The 20,222-nt window shown below is 41.4% G+C and overlaps 1 protein-coding gene across 5 annotated transcripts in view; it reads left to right on the forward strand.

Moving 5' to 3' along the window:
* The window catches only part of EML5 (EMAP like 5), a gene marked incomplete at its 5' end in the record, with an annotated part of 178,982 nt that overhangs the window by 152,606 nt on the left and 6,154 nt on the right, over positions 1–20,222 (forward strand). For 4 of the 5 annotated variants that reach the window (XM_014591388.2, XM_027775491.1, XM_027775492.1 and 1 more), the window contains 6 exon segments: positions 10,921–11,094; positions 12,079–12,287; positions 14,041–14,198; positions 16,817–16,931; positions 18,271–18,459; positions 18,648–18,820. In XM_014591388.2, coding sequence (XP_014446874.1) covers positions 10,921–11,094; positions 12,079–12,287; positions 14,041–14,198; positions 16,817–16,931; positions 18,271–18,459; positions 18,648–18,820 — 1,018 coding nt within the window. 5 annotated transcript variants of the gene reach the window in all.

The following is a 20,222-nucleotide window of genomic DNA, read 5'->3' on the forward strand; positions in this document are numbered from 1 at the left end:
GCATGCGCTCACCAGACAGAGAGAGACATAGAGACAGAAAGCGAGAAATCACCCCCAGGGGGGATGGTCACGCCACAATCCCTTCTCCTCCATTCTCCTCTCGGGATCTTGGGCACGCACGCACACGCGCCCGGCGTGAGTTTTAAGTCACCAGGTCTGGGACGCGAACCGCGGTCGACTACGTGGGAGTCCAGCGACATAGCCATTACGCTAACTGCTGGTTCCCAATAATAGATTTTCTTTTTTAAAAAAAACTAATCTGTTTTGAACTTTATAGTGTGTCCAGCACTGTTCTATGCACTCTACATGTATTACCGCCTCTGATCGTCAGAAGAGTCCTTATTGGTAGACATTAACTAGTCAATATCATACAGCTAGTAAAAATGAAGGTAGAATTAAAACTTAACGTTAAATTCAAATCAACACATTGTGCTGCCTAACAAAATGTTTTTAAAATTCATTCCTTTGTATATACCATGTTTATTATTACATGTAGGTCAGGTAATTTAAAGACTTTGAAATAACTTTTTATTATTATTTTGACCATGGCTTTATTAATTTAAAAAGCTGTTAAATTAATAACAATGTATATCCACTGTATTTAGGTATTATAACTAGACTTTTCAACTGTATTTTTAGTTTATGGAACATAGTTAAGAATTAGGAGTTTGATAATAAACATTTGCTGGTCATTTGTATCTGTTTTCCTCCCCTCCTCCAAGGTCAAGCATGATTTGTGACTTGTCTACTTAACTACAGATTAACTTGGTACTACAGGAAAGGTCATTGCTGTCTGGGTTGCATTCAAGAGCCGGGCCTGGCAAACTATTACGTGGGGGCTAAATCTGGTTTACCACCTATTTTTATAATAGCCCATGAGCTAAGGTTAGTTTTTACTAATTTAAATAGTTGGAGAAAATCAAAAGAATAAAATTGCACATCACATAAAAATTATAGGAAGCTCAGATATCTATACTTATAAATAAAGTTTTATTGGACACAGCCACACCCACTCAGTTACCCCTTGTCCGTGGTGGCTTTTGTGCTGCAGCGGCAGCGTTGAGTATGTGCAGAGACCGTGCACAACACCGTAGCTCTGCTCCGCCGCTGGGCACACTCAGTTGCAGTGGTGCAGTTACAGCCTCACAGATCTTTGAGCATCATCTGTATGGCCACACCACAGCATCACATTTTGTTTCTTAACTGGTGCATCTCCGTCACGTCAGAACAAGGAGAACAAAAAGAGAAGTGCGCCTTGAACTTCATACTCTGAAGGCTCCATGAAGTGTGCGTCATATTGTTAGCGACTGAGATGGCGGGGCGTTGTTTATGCAGTGATACTGTCACTGTGCTAGAAGAGCATAACGTACATCTGCTCTTTCTCACCGACTCCATCACAGTATTTCCAGCTCAGAAGAGAGCAGCAGTAAAAAAAAAAAAAAAAAAAAAAACCTTAGAAAATTTAAAACAGAGATCTTATTATATTAGATTTCTTCACAAAAGTAAGAAATGAAAAGTGAGGCTGCAACCAAAATTAGTTTCTGAACAACTCATTTCTTAGCCAGTCAGGAAAAGCTGTTTACAAATAGTGAATTAGATCATGTTTGATTACAGCAGGTAAAGAAAGGAGTTCAGAAAAAAATAAATGTGTTGGAACCAGCAGATGGCATCATGGTTAGGTTGACTCCCACATAGTCAACCGCGGTTCGAGTCCGGGACCCAGTGGCTTCAGCCTCATGCTGGATGCGTGTGCATACGTGCCCAAAATCCCAAGAGAAGAATGGAGAAGAAGGGACTGTGGCATGGTCATCGCCCCTGGAGAGTGATTCCTCACTTTCTGTCTTTCTGTCTGTCTCTCTGGTGAGAACACGCTCCTTGTAGCAAAAAACTTCCTTAAAACAAAAGAAAAAACTAAATGTAGTTAAGACTATTACCTTTAGGCCAGCCCTGTGGTTTCAGGTTTAGATAAGGGAGCTGGATCCCACATGGCTGAACACATGGTTCAAATCCCAGCCTCAGAAACTTAAAAAACACACTGAGTACGTGTGCACACATGCCAGAAATCCCAACGAGTTGGAAAAGGGGAGAAAGGATTGAAGCATGACCACATCCTGTTGTGCTTTCTCCCTCTCCCTTTCTCTGTCTCTGACGAGTATGTACACCCATTGGCAAATTAACATAAAAGCTGTTTTTTGGGGCCAGCAGGTGGCATGGTGGCGAAGGGCTCTGGACTCCCATATGACTGACCATGGTTCAAGTCCCAGACCTGGTGGCTTGCTTTCTCATTTCCTCTCTCTCTCTCTCTGCCACTCTCTGGTCAAATTAAAATAAATAAGGTTAAATAAAATAATTCTTTAAAATTAAATAAATAAAATAACCATTTTTGACAAAAACTTGGTAAGAGTTAACGACATTGTGTATATAATCAGACAATTAAAAACAAGACAGAAAGAAAATTATTTTAAATGCTTTCCCTGGGTGAACAGATGCTTCCAGTTCTGCCGAGTTGTTCAAAAGAGACTGAGAATTAATCTCTGTGGAATTATAAAAGATAATATGTTCAAAGAAAACCTTGATTCCTTACAACCTGAAGAGGTATCTGTCGAGATGTTTTACAGTTGCTGGTGATAAAAAAACATGTGGAACAGAAAAAGGGATATAGAATCAATTTCCAAAGCTTATAAACATTTAAAGCATGTAAAATCTATAGTTATTCTTGTTTTATTAATTGGCAGGCAGTTTGTGGAAAATATCTCAGTTTATCATTTGTGTTTGAACTTCGGTATTTTTAAATTACGTGTCAACAGCTAACTCCATTCACTCTCATTGTCTGTTCCATGAATTTATATACTAGATGGAAGGTGAACACCCTAACCTGCCCTACCACACAGCAAAAAAAAGTTTAGCAGTAGTTAAGTTTTATTGCAATGTTTTGAACTCAGAGCCAAGACTGAAATTTTTCTGAATGAGAAGAACCACCTCAACCACTATTATTGAACATGGAATGGCTTTGGAAATTCTTTTTTTTTTTTTTTTTTTGCTGTAGACTTGATCGTGTTTCTTAATGAATTTAACTTGAATTACAAGGTAAAAAAAGCCTTTAGATAGGAACTTGGCAAAGTCAGTCATTTGGCGGCAACTAATGTTTGGGTCACAGATAATGTGTTGTTTATACATTTCTCCTGCTGTTAAAAATTAAAACAAGATCGGGCACTGTTCCCACATACATTTGTAGCAACTGTGTCTTCTGGGCTCAAACTATAGTTCTAGTGTCATTTTTCAGATTAAAAAAAATAATAATATTTTCAAGCTTATTTGTTTTTTGAGAGAGAACAAGAGAGGTACCCTCCAAGGGTCTCTCCTTACATAGTCCCACCTAACCACAGCCTTCCTGAGATCACAAATGCACCTGAACATGTCAGAACCCAAGGCCCACCTGTATGGCTCCAGCATTGCAAAGAGGCGCCCTACGGCCTGTGCCACCATGGCTGGGCCATTTTTCAGATCTTGATACAAGTCTAAAGAAAATTGTCACATTTCAAAAATCTACTTGAGATTGGGCCTGTAGCCCCGTGTTTAAGCGTTGTGTGTAGGGAGCCATATCCCTTATAGCCAGTTGGCCCTGGAACGCCTGCACATGCTCAAAATCCTGATGGAGGAAGGGGATTGAGACATGACCAATGTCTCACTGGGTGTGCTTGCTCTCTCTCTCTCTCTCTCTGGCAAGTACACAAACCCTCTGGCAATAAAATAAAATCTATTTAACTATACAATTGAAAAATTTTCACCAAATCTTCAATTTAAAGTGATTATTATATAATACACATGAAAAGCAAGACTAATAGAATTTTCTAAATGCTTTTAAAGTTAATATGCTCAATGAAAACAATATTCTTGTGGATTGGTATCAGTGTTTGGTAGTACCTATCTATGTGAAAAGATATTTTCTGGGAACCAGCAGTTAGCGTAATGACTGTGTCGCTGGATTCCCACGTAGTCGACCGCGGTGCCCACCCCAGGCCCGGTGGCTTATAACGCACACCGGGCGCATGCGCGTGCGTGCCCAAGATCCCAAGAGGAGAAAGGAGGAGAAGGGATTGTGGTGTGACCATCCCCCTGGGGGGTGATTTCTCGCTTTCTATCTCTATGTCTCTCTCTGTCTGTCTGGCAAGCACATGCGCCGTATAGCGAAAACCTCTCAAAAAAAAAAAAAGATATTTTCAAAGTTGAAGTGTACAAAATCTTATTACAGATCAGCAATAGCAGATGAACATTTGTAACCAATTTGGTATATAGAGAATTCTGGTTTTGAATCTCAATTCAGTAAAATGTTACGACCTCTCAAAGAATAATTTTATTCTTCTCATTATATCTGTATGACAAAAAAAAATTTTGACATTTTGATCCTAAGGCTATTCGAGGAGGGAGTGAGCTTTCTCCCTGGTCCTGAACAGTATTAATATTTGTCATAATAGGCATTTGTCCATCAAATGACTATAGTGGTCCTCTGCACGCCCTTGGCAGCAGAAGAGAAGGCAGTTTATGAGCACTCATGAGTGAAGCGGGAGGGAGGTCTGAACACTGCTACAGGCACACACATTGCCTTCCAGAGCCCAGGTGCTTTCCGTCCGCTCCCACAGTGTGGCTGCATCTGTAGGGCTGGCCACATTTGCGGTCATACAGTGACATGGCTTCAGTGGCCATGGGAGTGACATGCTTTCTTGCTCTCATTCAGTGGGAAAGAGAATACAAAACAAAAGCGAACACGACCCTTTCAGACCATGACCTACAAAGTAATCCTTTTAGCCTAAGCCATTTGAGGATTCAAACCAAACCTCGTACTAAGTACTAAGACAACACCAGGATAATACCACATTCTGATTGGCTTAAATCTGGGTTACTAAACTAAATCTCATGGAGGCTGGGGTGGGGTGGGGAGGCGAGGGGTTGAGGATGAGCAGAGTATCATCACAATGAGGCAGATTCACAGTCTGTTTCCTCTCACTTGCTCTGCTTGTGGGAGGAATGGATTGGTGAGTATAATTGAATTAGAAGCTTGTTTAGAACAAAGGACAGGCCGGCGCTGCGGCCTAGTTGCTAAGAGAGCTGGATCCCACATGACTGTCCATGCCATTCTAATCCTGGCCCTGGCAGCTGGAAAAACATGCTGGGCTCATGTGTGTGCATGCCCCAAATCCTGATAAGGCGAAGAAATAGAGGAGGAGGGACTGTGGCATGACTGTGCCCCATTGGGGGCAGCTTTTTTCCTCTCTCTCCTCCTCTCTCTTCCCTCCCTTTCTGTCTTTCTGGTGAGCACATGCACCCTCTGGGAAATTAAAGAAGAAAAAGGAGAAAGGACAGAATGGATGCTGGATATGTAGTAAGGATGTGTCCACTACAGAAAACCAAAGTGAGAATACAATTGTTACACCTAATGGCCCATGCTGAAATTTTGTTTTTAATCATTTTTATTATGCTGCATCAAGAGCAAATTAGGAGATTGAGAAAGAACAACCTTTAAAACTTTGCTTCTTATAAAGACTTAGTTTGGGGACCAGCAGTTAGCGTAATGGCTGTGTCGCTGGACTCCCACATAGTCGACCGCGGTTCAAGTCCCAGACTTGGTGGCTTAAACTCACACCGGGCGCGTGTGCGTGAGTGCCCAAGATCCTGAGAGGAGAATGGAGGAGAAGGGATTGCAGCGTGGCCATCCCCCCTGGGGGGTGATTTCTCGCTTTCTGTCTGTCTCTGTCTGATGAGCCCACGCGCCCTATAGCAAAAACCTCTCAAAAGAAAAAAAAAGAGAGACTTAGTTTGTAATTTAAAGAAACCCTTGTGGGTCCAGCATCTGTGGTGCAGTCGGTGTATTGAACTGCAGTGCTAGAAGCCATGTGGCTGACCACGGGTTGTGATCCCCAGCCAGGCTGTCTGAAATACACTGGGTGCACATGTAGGTGCCCAAGATCTTGATGAGCTGGAAGATTGGGGGAAGGGGATTGTTGCATGACCAGACCCTGTTTAATGTGTCTCTCCCTCCCTCCTCCTTCCTCTCATGTCTACATACTATCATTAATTTAAAAAGAAAGAAAAAAAAGACTGATCAACCCTTACAGTATCTCTATACAGGAAGAAACCAAGCACCAAAAATGGCTGTGAGAAATTGTGGGGACTGATTTTTCCAGAGACAGCTAGATGCAGTTGGAAAGAACAAGAATAGAACCTAGGAAGTGACAGTAGGACACCTGCGCTGGCCCTGCCAGCTCTGAGTTGTGCATGACGTAGGACAAGCCACTTCTTTGAGCCTGAGTTCAGAGGAGAACATACCTACCTAGCAAGTGGGTAGTAGAAGGAGTGCCAGTACCTACTAACACCCTGCCTGATGAGGGATCTTGATGGCCTCCCACGGGGGGAGGGGAAGAATCCTATCTGTGTTACCAAAGCGTCGCACATGACCGTTTCCAAATGATAGGAGAAAAATAAGCTTAACATAAATTCATCTTCTTTTAGTAACTTACACCCTGAGAATTTGCAGTAGTTTTCACTTTAAATACTGTTCCTGACATAAGTTTGAACAGTCTAGAAATGTAGCAGTCCCATAGCACAGCATATCAAAGGCTTCAAAACTTGAATTCTGGTGTGGGCTTCTTGCCATGTCCTTTAATTTTTTATAAAATTACGAGTTCAGTAACTTCATTTAGGATTACTTGCCATTTAAATTTTAGCTAAATAGAACTCTTTGTAACCAGTGGCATTTAATATTTGAAAGTAACTGAGTACACTTGTGTGTGCATATAGTCCGAGATATTTAGGAGGATGAATCAGGAAGACCATGAGTTCAAGGCTGGCCTGGACAACATATATTAAAATGTTTTTATATTGGGGGCCAGGAAGTGGCATGGTTGTTAAGGTATTTTACTCCTACCTGCCAACGACAGTTTGAGTCCTAAACCTGGTGACTTGAAATTCATGCTAGGCACATATGCATGAGTGCCCAAAATCTCAGGAGGAGAAGAGAGTGTGGTGTGACCGTCCCCACTAGCACGTGACTTCTAACTTTCCCTCTCACTGTCTCTCTCTCTCTGGCGAGCACATGGACCTTATGGCAAAAACCTTAAAAAAAAAAAAAAAAGACTTACATATTTCTCACTGACAAATTTATAGTGATCTCTATATATATTTAAATTTTATATTTCTATTTTACATTTTGAATTAAAACCAGCTAACATTCCTTATTAATTGTTTAACTGCGCCTCTATTGGAATATAACTGAAGAATTCCATGTTTTTTCTTTCCTTTCCTTCCCCTGCTCTTTTCTTTCCTATTTTAAATTTAGTGTTCGTTTTGAGCTGTTCTCTGTTGGTAGTACCTATCTATGTGAAAAGATATTTTCTGGGAACCAGCAGTTAGCGTAATGACTGTGTCGCTGGATTCCCACGTAGTCGACCGCGGTTCACATCCCAGACCCGGTGGCTTATAACTCACACCGGGCGCATGCGCGTGCGTGCCCAAGATCCCAAGAGGAGAAAGGAGGAGAAGGGATTGTGGTGTGACCATCCCCCTGGGGGGTGATTTCTCGCTTTCTATCTCTATGTCTCTCTCTGTCTGTCTGGCAAGCACATGCGCCGTATAGCGAAAACCTCTCAAAAAAAAAAAAAGATATTTTCAAAGTTGAAGTGTACAAAATCTTATTACAGATCAGCAATAGCAGATGAACATTTGTAACCAATTTGGTATATAGAGAATTCTGGTTTTGAATCTCAATTCAGTAAAATGTTACGACCTCTCAAAGAATAATTTTATTCTTCTCATTATATCTGTATGACAAAAAAAAATTTTGACATTTTGATCCTAAGGCTATTCGAGGAGGGAGTGAGCTTTCTCCCTGGTCCTGAACAGTATTAATATTTGTCATAATAGGCATTTGTCCATCAAATGACTATAGTGGTCCTCTGCACGCCCTTGGCAGCAGAAGAGAAGGCAGTTTATGAGCACTCATGAGTGAAGCGGGAGGGAGGTCTGAACACTGCTACAGGCACACACATTGCCTTCCAGAGCCCAGGTGCTTTCCGTCCGCTCCCACAGTGTGGCTGCATCTGTAGGGCTGGCCACATTTGCGGTCATACAGTGACATGGCTTCAGTGGCCATGGGAGTGACATGCTTTCTTGCTCTCATTCAGTGGGAAAGAGAATACAAAACAAAAGCGAACACGACCCTTTCAGACCATGACCTACAAAGTAATCCTTTTAGCCTAAGCCATTTGAGGATTCAAACCAAACCTCGTACTAAGTACTAAGACAACACCAGGATAATACCACATTCTGATTGGCTTAAATCTGGGTTACTAAACTAAATCTCATGGAGGCTGGGGTGGGGTGGGGAGGCGAGGGGTTGAGGATGAGCAGAGTATCATCACAATGAGGCAGATTCACAGTCTGTTTCCTCTCACTTGCTCTGCTTGTGGGAGGAATGGATTGGTGAGTATAATTGAATTAGAAGCTTGTTTAGAACAAAGGACAGGCCGGCGCTGCGGCCTAGTTGCTAAGAGAGCTGGATCCCACATGACTGTCCATGCCATTCTAATCCTGGCCCTGGCAGCTGGAAAAACATGCTGGGCTCATGTGTGTGCATGCCCCAAATCCTGATAAGGCGAAGAAATAGAGGAGGAGGGACTGTGGCATGACTGTGCCCCATTGGGGGCAGCTTTTTTCCTCTCTCTCCTCCTCTCTCTTCCCTCCCTTTCTGTCTTTCTGGTGAGCACATGCACCCTCTGGGAAATTAAAGAAGAAAAAGGAGAAAGGACAGAATGGATGCTGGATATGTAGTAAGGATGTGTCCACTACAGAAAACCAAAGTGAGAATACAATTGTTACACCTAATGGCCCATGCTGAAATTTTGTTTTTAATCATTTTTATTATGCTGCATCAAGAGCAAATTAGGAGATTGAGAAAGAACAACCTTTAAAACTTTGCTTCTTATAAAGACTTAGTTTGGGGACCAGCAGTTAGCGTAATGGCTGTGTCGCTGGACTCCCACATAGTCGACCGCGGTTCAAGTCCCAGACTTGGTGGCTTAAACTCACACCGGGCGCGTGTGCGTGAGTGCCCAAGATCCTGAGAGGAGAATGGAGGAGAAGGGATTGCAGCGTGGCCATCCCCCCTGGGGGGTGATTTCTCGCTTTCTGTCTGTCTCTGTCTAATGAGCACACGCGCCCTATAGCAAAAACCTCTCAAAAGAAAAAAAAAGAGAGACTTAGTTTGTAATTTAAAGAAACCCTTGTGGGTCCAGCATCTGTGGTGCAGTCGGTGTATTGAACTGCAGTGCTAGAAGCCATGTGGCTGACCACGGGTTGTGATCCCCAGCCAGGCTGTCTGAAATACACTGGGTGCACATGTAGGTGCCCAAGATCTTGATGAGCTGGAAGATTGGGGGAAGGGGATTGTTGCATGACCAGACCCTGTTTAATGTGTCTCTCCCTCCCTCCTCCTTCCTCTCATGTCTACATACTATCATTAATTTAAAAAGAAAGAAAAAAAAGACTGATCAACCCTTACAGTATCTCTATACAGGAAGAAACCAAGCACCAAAAATGGCTGTGAGAAATTGTGGGGACTGATTTTTCCAGAGACAGCTAGATGCAGTTGGAAAGAACAAGAATAGAACCTAGGAAGTGACAGTAGGACACCTGCGCTGGCCCTGCCAGCTCTGAGTTGTGCATGACGTAGGACAAGCCACTTCTTTGAGCCTGAGTTCAGAGGAGAACATACCTACCTAGCAAGTGGGTAGTAGAAGGAGTGCCAGTACCTACTAACACCCTGCCTGATGAGGGATCTTGATGGCCTCCCACGGGGGGAGGGGAAGAATCCTATCTGTGTTACCAAAGCGTCGCACATGACCGTTTCCAAATGATAGGAGAAAAATAAGCTTAACATAAATTCATCTTCTTTTAGTAACTTACACCCTGAGAATTTGCAGTAGTTTTCACTTTAAATACTGTTCCTGACATAAGTTTGAACAGTCTAGAAATGTAGCAGTCCCATAGCACAGCATATCAAAGGCTTCAAAACTTGAATTCTGGTGTGGGCTTCTTGCCATGTCCTTTAATTTTTTATAAAATTACGAGTTCAGTAACTTCATTTAGGATTACTTGCCATTTAAATTTTAGCTAAATAGAACTCTTTGTAACCAGTGGCATTTAATATTTGAAAGTAACTGAGTACACTTGTGTGTGCATATAGTCCGAGATATTTAGGAGGATGAATCAGGAAGACCATGAGTTCAAGGCTGGCCTGGACAACATATATTAAAATGTTTTTATATTGGGGGCCAGGAAGTGGCATGGTTGTTAAGGTATTTTACTCCTACCTGCCAACGACAGTTTGAGTCCTAAACCTGGTGACTTGAAATTCATGCTAGGCACATATGCATGAGTGCCCAAAATCTCAGGAGGAGAAGAGAGTGTGGTGTGACCGTCCCCACTAGCACGTGACTTCTAACTTTCCCTCTCACTGTCTCTCTCTCTCTGGCGAGCACATGGACCTTATGGCAAAAACCTTAAAAAAAAAAAAAAAAGACTTACATATTTCTCACTGACAAATTTATAGTGATCTCTATATATATTTAAATTTTATATTTCTATTTTACATTTTGAATTAAAACCAGCTAACATTCCTTATTAATTGTTTAACTGCGCCTCTATTGGAATATAACTGAAGAATTCCATGTTTTTTCTTTCCTTTCCTTCCCCTGCTCTTTTCTTTCCTATTTTAAATTTAGTGTTCGTTTTGAGCTGTTCTCTGTTAAATACAGTTTTCCTTTGGTGTGTATTTTTTCATGTTTTAGAGGTGAGTATGCATCATCTCTAGAAATGGAAACGTTTGTAATAGGTATATTACGACGTGCGGATTTCATTTTTGTTCAGCCACAGCCCCTTCTATCCACATCTGGGATGCAATGAATAAGCAGACCCTGTCTGTACTGAGATGCTACCACTCAAAGGGAGTGTGTTCAGTCAGCTTCAGTGCTACTGGCAAGCTGCTGCTCTCTGTGGGCCTGGACCCGGAGCACACTGTCACCATTTGGAGATGGCAGGAAGGTAAGATACTTGTGCACATGTATGATTTTTTTTAAAACAATACTAGTATGACATGAATTCTGTCTTTCTATTTGCCTTAAGTTAGTGATTGAAACCGTATTCACTATGGCCCAGTGCAGGACAGTATACAGTTGGCGCTGGAGGTATAAGCCCATAGAAACTATGCACTCACAAAACAGATTAATGAAGCTATTGTTAGTGTCATAACTCCTTGCCATTTTCCTTTCAGTAAAAAATTATGTGTGTGTCTTTGCTAATTATTAATTATTTGGTTATTGAAGATTTTAATAGAAAAGGAAAATGAAGTCGATTTTAAATGATAATAGAACATCAGTATTTAATCTTACCTAACACATTTTAGACAAAACGTTTCAGTTCCTCAGGGAAGTTAATAGACCTACAGAGAAAAAAAAAAGACATGGGCCCCAAATTTAAAATGGCTCTCAAATAGTATTGAAGCACTCCATAAAAACACACATCACTTGTAAAGATATGTGAAAAGAACCTTCTAGATGAGTAATCGTACATCATGTGATTGGTAGGTATTAAGGCAAGAGCCACAGTTCTCTCTCATAAGATTTGATTTTTGAAGAAAATACTATATTTCAATATTTTTTAATTTTTTTAATTAAAAAAATTATTTTTTTGCTATAGTGTCCATGCACTTGCCAGAGGTAGGCAGAAAGAGAGTGAGAGTAAGAAAGAGAGAAAAAAAACACCCCCTCTCCTCAGGAATGACCACACCACAATCCCTTCTCCTGCAGTCTCCTCTCAGGATTTTGGGCATGCACGCACATGCTCCCGCTGTGTTTTTCAAGCCACCAGGTCTGAGACTCAGTCTGCTCAGTTGGCCTTGTGGGATCCAGAGCCTTAACTCTATACCATCTTTTGGCCCAAGAAAATCCTTTGCATAACTGATCCTAAGTGTTAATTCACTTAGTCCTTACACTGATCTACATAATTTTGTTGTATCTTTTTTATCAGGTGCCAAAATTGCCAGCAGAGCTGGTCACAACCAACGTATTTTTGTGGCAGAATTCCGACCAGATTCAGATACTCAGTTTGTCTCTGTGGGAGTAAAACATGTGAAGTTCTGGACCCTGGCAGGAAGGGCTCTTCTTAGCAAAAAAGGGCTACTGAGCACGCTGGAAGATGCCCGGATGCAGACGATGCTCGCCGTTGCATTTGGTGCAGTATGTCTCAAAATGTGTGGTGTAACCATAACTACCTTCCATTGTCTTGTCTTGGATAGATAAGACACCTCACCATTGGCATGGCACTGTAAACTGCTCATCATTACCTGGTCAGGAGTGTATTTCATCTTTCAAAAGCTGATACTTTTAAAAATTAGAGAGTAAAAGAGAAAGTTAATGAGAAAGAGGATAATGAGGAAACATTTGATTCCTTGACCTATAGCCATTCTCAAAAGCCTAAATTAATCTTCTAATCATCACCCTAAATATTTTAAAATTTCTGTCTTCCTAGTAGTTCCTAAAAGTTTGTCAAAATAAAAGGTAAATGAAGAAATACGATTTTCAAGTGATTTAAGATGGAACTTGGGTCTCAGATTTCCTTTGCTCTCTATCATTGTAACTCACTGCTTATTATGCATCATTTAATAATGAGAATATGTTCTGAGCAATGTGTCTTTCGGTGGGTTTTGTGGTCATGTGAACATCACAAAGTGTTGTATTCACACAAACCTAGATGCTATAGCCTTCTGTATACCTAGGTACAATGTGTGATTTTTGGGGACCTCTGTTATGTGTGTGATCTGCTGTTGACCAAAATGTTGCTCAGCGTGTGACTGCAGTTGGAAGTGTTCAGTTCCAGTGTCTGTAATTCAGGCAAAAAAGGCAGAGAAACGGAGAAAGCACGATTCCTGCTCTTGAGAGAGTGTTCAAAACCCTTCTTCTCACCTCACTCCATCTCATCTAGCCTTTGGTTTTACAATCCATGTGTCTTAAAACTCTACCCCTGGCTAGTCTTTATAAATCCTTTGGTGAGTCAAAAAAACTAAATGTATTTCCTTATTATTTTAAAATATTGAAGTATATTTAAAGTTTTTTGAGAAAAAGACCATTGAAAATGTTGGTCATGCCATGTCAAACTTCAGCGGAATATTTTAAGATATTCTTAAGATCATCAGTTCATTTCTGGGAGAAAAACTCACACATTCATATACTTCTGACATTTAATTTTCTCTTGTAGATTTTTTTTTTCACCTAGGAAAGTACTTATATAGTTAGCTGACCATTCCTAATAAAAAGTAAAACCGAAATATGAAAAACAATTGCTTTATGTATGAAGCAACAGTGCAATGGGTAAAACATTTTTTGTATGTAATGTAGGTTTAGTTCAATTTAAGCATATTTGAACATCATCTATGCTAGGGGACTGTTAAAAGAACAAGGGAGTAAAATATTGGTTTCTGTAACTGAAAAATTTACATGGTAATTACAGATAGCATGAATTAATGATGCTCCTAGAACTGCACAAGTTGATGAAATCTGAAAAATTTCTACAACTTTGCCATAAATAATCATTTTGCTTTCTCTGACGAAATACCAAACCTCAGAAAAAGTTACCTTTACTTCCTACTCCTCTTTTTTACTCTTAGTTACTAATGGCCTCTTATGGGGAACTAGGGGGAGCAATCCAAAGCCAAAACACAGGCTAGACCTAGAGTGGTTTAGAACAGGAAGGCAAGCACTGCCCAAGGTCCCCAGCCAATACGCAAGAGACCTGGCAAAGGACCAGGTCCAGACAAAGCGAAGCCTGGAGTCCAGGTTTCCCCATGCTTGGTTCCGTGCTTCACCCACACCACGCGTGCTCTTTGTGTCAGAGACGGGGAGTTAGCGTTGCACTTGCATAGAGAATTACATCTGCCTGAACTCGACTTGAATGTTTGATGAGTTTATCTCCCCCTCCCCCACTCCTTTTCAGAATAACTTGACGTTTACAGGTACCATCAGTGGTGACGTCTGTGTGTGGAAAGATCACATACTGTGTAGAATCGTGGCCAGAGCTCACAATGGGCCTGTGTTTGCCATGTACACCACCCTGCGAGATGGACTCATAGTGACCGGTGGCAAGGAAAGGCCGTGAGTCCCCTTTCTTTCCACAGCCTCACTGAGTATTTATGCATTTGTGATCCGCCTGAGGTTTGCAGTTAGGTGTTCCAGCTCTTTCTAGGCTACACAGACTACCCTCTGTGACCTTCCTCCTCATTTGCTTTCCTCTATTGCCTTTTATGAGCCTTCTCTTAATTCTTCTGTTGGTCTTAAATCACCTCCTTGCTCCCCCACATCATAGATAAACCTCAACTCCAAAAACTGGTGTAATGCCTCTTCTGAGGCATAGATAGGTGTCCTCCAGGTCAAGAATTGGCTTTCTTAATGTCTACATGCCTGTACAAGTGTGTGCTGAGGAATAGGGAACTCCTGGGGGAATCTTTACTGCTAAACCCAGAATGAATGCTCACCTGTTTACTCATCCAGACTGGGCACGAGGGGATAACGTGCAGTGTTGCATTAGAGGAGGAGGAGAGAACACGAGACAGACTTCATCCTGTTAGCTTTTGCATGACGCAAACTTGTTAGATAAATCGCTTTATATGAGGCCTCAAAACTTAGGTCTGGGGCTGGTCCTGTGGCCTGGTGGTGGAGGCAGATTCCATGTGGCCAACTGGACAGTGTGAATCCTGGCCTGAAAGCTTCAGAGACACACCGGGAGCATGCATGTATGTGTGGCCAGAATCCCTGCAGGATGGAGAAAGGGAGGAGAAAGAATAGCAGCATGACCGTGCTCTATTGACCATGCTCTCTCCCTCGTCCCCCCTCTTGCTGGTAACCACATGTGCCCTGGTGTGTGTGGATGTGTGTGCTACACACGCACACAAATATGTATGTGTTAAAATTTTAAGTCTAAGGCAAGGCCTTTTTCTGAGTGATTTTCCAATCTCTCAACAGTAACTAGATACTTACACTTGATTTGCCATCAACATTGTCATATGCACATTGAAATATGACATATAGGGGCAAGCAGGTGGCATAGTAGCTAAGGTGGCAGACTTGCACATGACTAATTGCAGTTCGAGGCCCAGATCTGGTGACTTGCTTTCTCACTCTCTCTCTCTCTTTTTCTCTCTCACAAGTACATGTGCCTTGTAGGAAATTTAATAATAATAATAATAATTTTTTAAAAATAAGGACTAGCAGATGATGTAATGGTTACATTGCTGGACAAGCACGGTTTGAGTCCTGGATCCTGAGGCTTAAAACTCATGCTGGGCATGTGTTTGTGGGTACTCAAATTCTGAGAGAATGGAAGAGAAGGGATTGCGTGTGGCCAACCCCCCTAGGGGGTGATTTCTCGCTTTCTATCTCTAGCTATTTTTCTGGTAAGCACATGTGCCCTTTAGCAAAAATCTCTCTAAATTTTTTTTAAAATAAAGAATGTAAAAAAAATTAAGTTATATTAAAAAAAGAAATATGACATATAAATGAATGAGAAATACATTTCAGTGCAGTATTGAAAGAGCCTACATATATTGAGCGTAAGTGCAGCAGCTTTTGCCTCCTCTCACAAAGGAAAAAATGTATTATAGCAAATCGATGTGTTTTTTTCCTAAGACAAGCAATTCATCTATCAGAAAATGAAAGAATATATTTACCTTCCAAGAGAAAAATCCATAAATGGACCTTATCTTGTACATATGATACAACACTTGTAAATTACTTTTATCTTTTGGTCTTGTGCACCTCTACTCACTAGTGGCCTACTGAATTGGTTCAGGATGATATTTTAATAATGGTAGGAAAGAAATGTGTTTCTGTTTTGGCCCTTAAACTTTGATACATTACATCTGTAATCTTATTGTCTCATTTTACATATCTATATTACCCCTTTAACATTAAAAATGGTTTTATACATTATCTTTCATCAAGAAGTTATATAAAGGAGAATAATGTATGGTAGAGGCTAAGTAAAATTAGGCTTGTTAGAAAAAATTAATATTTAAAAAAATAAATTTTGCTGAGGGAACCAGCAGTTAACGTAATGGCTATGTTGCTGGACTCCCACGTAGTCCACCGCGGTTCACATCCCGGACCCGGTGGCTTAAAACTCACGCCAGGCGCATGTGCATGCGTGCCCAAGATCCCGAGAGGAGAATGGAAGAGAAGGGATTGCGGCGTGACCATCCCCCCTCAGGGGTGATTTCTCGCTTTCTCTCTCTATGTCTCTCTCTGTCTGTCTGGTGAGCGCACGTGCCCTATAGCAAAAACCTCTTCAAAAAAAGAACAAAAATTTTTTTGCTGAAATTGAATTTTTTTCAAAGGCCAGAGGGCACACGCATTTGCCACAGACAGTGGGAGCATGGTCAGTGGACCATGGTCACACCATAATTCCTTCTCTCTTTATCCATCCTGTTGAGATTTGGGGAATGAATGCACAAGCAACTGGTGTGTTTTTCCGACTGCTAGGATAAGAGCCTCAGTTGGCCATGTGGGATCTGGCTCTACACCTCAGGGCCAGCCCTGAAACTGAATATTTCACTGAGATACATTATATCCTAAAATTGCCATAGAAAGTTTAGAATCTAATAAAATATAAATATTAGGGCCTGTTTTCTTAGTACTCTACTTATAACTTTGTACTTGTTTATAGTAAAAATTGCTTGCAGTAGTCAACAATAAACATTTCATTGTTTTTCACTTAGGTCAAAAGAAGGAGGAGCAGTTAAACTGTGGGACCAGGAACTGAGGCGGTGCCGTGCCTTCAGGCTTGAGACAGGACAAGCCACAGACTGTGTTCGTTCAGTGTGCAGAGGCCAAGTAAGTCATCAAGCCGACTTGGGGAAGCAGAAAATAGTAGTTGTTACTGGAATTCCCTCAGCTTTTGCAACTTAATGCACAAGACTTAATTTGTAAATGGATTTCCATGGCAGCATGGCTTTGCCTTTCCTTTGCTTTCTTTGTCATTTTGCAGTTAGCACCAGTGCAGAGTAGGAAGCTGTTCTGTCTAAACATTGCATTTATGTCTGTCTTGGGGCCAGCTTGTGGTAAGGTAGTCGAGGCGGCTGGATCCTACATAGCCAACTGCAGAGCTCGAGCCCCAGGCCTGGAAGCTTGAAAAACATGCCAGCTGCATGTTCATATTTGTCCAAAATCCCTAAGGAGAAATGGAGGAGGAGGATTGCAATGTGACCACCTCACATGCAGTGTGCTTTCTGACTTTCTGTCTGGCCAGCACCCTAAGGTGGACAGAACTGAAAAATCTTTTGACAATTAACTCATTTTCATCGGCGTACCCTCTCCACTTTTTAAAAACATGCATTCCTATAGAAAAACTATATCCATGCATGCATGGTGAATGTATTTACAAGTCATGCCTGCAATTAAATATTACTTACTTTTACATATATTTCTTTAATGAAACCATACATTCCAGTACTTTCTTCCTAAATTCCAAGGCACTTACCCCTTTTTGAAAACTCTAAAATTATCATAGCCAAAGTACAAACTTCAAAGAATCTAGAGTCCATTTTTTTTTAATTATTTTATTTAATTTTAGTTATTTTTCATTTGACCGAGAGAGGAGGGAAAGTGGACTCGAACCACGGTCGGCCATGTGGGAGTCCAGGGCCCTTAACCATCATCTGCTGGCCGCAAAGAATCTAGGGTTCTTACCACCAAGGAAAGTTCTTTTTTTTTTTTTTTTCTTTTTATTCATAATGAGGCATGTGTATGCACATGTGAGAGAGAAGCACCTCCACAGGGTCTGGTTACTCCAGAATCCCCTTCATCCTGACCTCCACCCCATTGAATCTTGGGCACCCACATGCATTCCGGCATGTTTCAGACTGACCAGGCCAGAGATTTGAACCATAGTTGTGGAGGTTGGCTTTTCTTGAGCAGTGCCATCACTGCCACACTATTACTGCTGTTCCTTAAGGAGTAAGAGCTGGCCCTAATTTTAGCATGGACTCAAGAATACAAGACTAGCCCCACACTCTTGCACTGGTGTGCTTCTAGTCATAGAAAAACTCGCATGAACTGATGAGTGGCTTGATACTAGATTAACTCAAAGCAAAACTTTCTCTGAAAGTAGGTCCATTATATTAAGAGCAACTGTTGTGTTACATTAAATGTACTAGTCCCATTTGTGTTTCAGGGCAAGATACTAGTTGGGACAAGGAATGCTGAAATCATTGAAGTTGGAGAGAAAAATGCAGCATGTAACATTTTAGTTAATGGTCATGTGGATGGACCAATCTGGGGACTAGCAACACATCCTTCCAGGGATTTTTTCCTTTCTGCTGCTGAAGATGGGACAGTGAGACTCTGGGATATTGCTGATAAAGTAGGTAGAAATAGTTTTTTCTTGTTGTTGTTTTTAACAGTTACAATTTCTAAGAAGGAAGATGGAAGTCCTAAATTGCTAGCACTGAAAGAACTACCTTGGGATTATGTTGAGAATTTGGGGGGAAATTGGTGCAGTGCATAAGTATTCCAATGACGGTAGTTTTCTGTGACTCGGTTCCTCTGCAGAAGATGTTAAACAAAGTGAACCTGGGACATGCTGCTCGTACCGTGTGCTACAGCCCTGAAGGAGACATGGTGGCTATTGGGATGAAAAATGGAGAATTTATTATTTTATTGGTGAGCTCTCTTAAAATATGGGGAAAGAAGAGAGACAGACGATGTGCAATCCATGATATAAGGTTAGTCAACAATGGAATAGAATTTCTAGTATACACTTAAATGATCCAGCTCGCATATGAACAACTTTTTTAGCCATACCTTCAAAGAGAGTCCCGAAGGCCTGTAATACTTCACTGAGTGCTGAAATACAGCTGTTTTGTATACTTAAGTCTCCTTGCTAAATTATCAGTCCACCTGGCACCAACCACAGTGCCTTTTAATAGTATATACTAGGTAATGTTTGATGAAGTGATGTCACATTAGAGATGTCCTGTAAGGTCACTGTGCCAAGAATTATCTCCCATTATAATACAAAATGAGCCATCTACCCTTTAAAAGTTGTCGCCCTGGAAAACTAAAGTTATAACCGCAAATATATCTCACTTCTCTTCGTAATCTCAATTTGGGGATATACATTCACTTAACTAGTACTCCCTGAACATCTACTATGTCCCAAAATCTAAGTTAATTTAAACTTTTTCTTGAACCTTTGTTTTTCAGTACTTAAGTTTATTTTGACAGTGACTATCATTTACTGAGCACTTTTGTGTAAGGTTAAATCCAGATCTGTCAAAAGCTTACACTGTACCTACCAGTAGAACCCTTTTACAAATGAAACCTTCCTCAGAAATTCAACACATGGAACAGTAGCAGTGGCTTCCCCTAGCCCCATGCTTGTCCCTTAGGTACCTCAATCAGACTTGTAGAATGTTTTTAAAAGAATGAGTTGTAAGGGGCCAGCAGGTGGCATGTTTAAGGCACTAGACTCCCACATGGCTGACTGTGGTTCAAGTTCTGAACCTGGCAACTTGGACTCATGCAAGGCGGGTATATGTGCGTGCCCAAAATCTTGAGAGGAGAATGGAGAAGGGATTAAAGTGTGGCCATCCCCTCTGGGGAGTGATTTCTCTCTCTCTCTGGCAAACACACGAACACACGTGCTCTGTACCAAAAATATCTCCAAAAAATAATAATAATAATTGAGGTATCAGGGCTAGCAGGTGGTGTGGTAGTTCAGGTGCTGGACTCCCATGTGGCTGACCATGGTTCAGTCCCAGACCTAGCAGTGTGCTTTCTCACTCACTGTCAATCTTTAATCAAATTTTAAAAAATAAATCTTCTTTAAAAAGAGCTGTCTCATACTGCCTTCCATGATTACTGGGCAAATAGTATTTCACTTTGTCATTCATTCATTCATTCAAGAGAGATTTTTGCTATAAGGGTGCATGTGCTTGCCAGAGAGACAGTGAGCAAGAAATCACCTCCCAGAGGGGATGGCCACACCCCAACTCCTCTCTCCCTCTTTCTCCTCTAGGGATTTTGGTCATGCATGCACACATACCTGGCAAGAGTTTTAAGCCACTGGGTACAGGACTCGAACCATGGTCAACTATGTGGGAATCCAGCGACCATTACACCATC

Source organism: Tupaia chinensis, unplaced genomic scaffold (genome assembly GCF_000334495.1).
Source record: "Tupaia chinensis unplaced genomic scaffold, TupChi_1.0 Scaffold000568_1, whole genome shotgun sequence".
Classification (NCBI taxonomy): domain Eukaryota; kingdom Metazoa; phylum Chordata; class Mammalia; order Scandentia; family Tupaiidae; genus Tupaia; species Tupaia belangeri.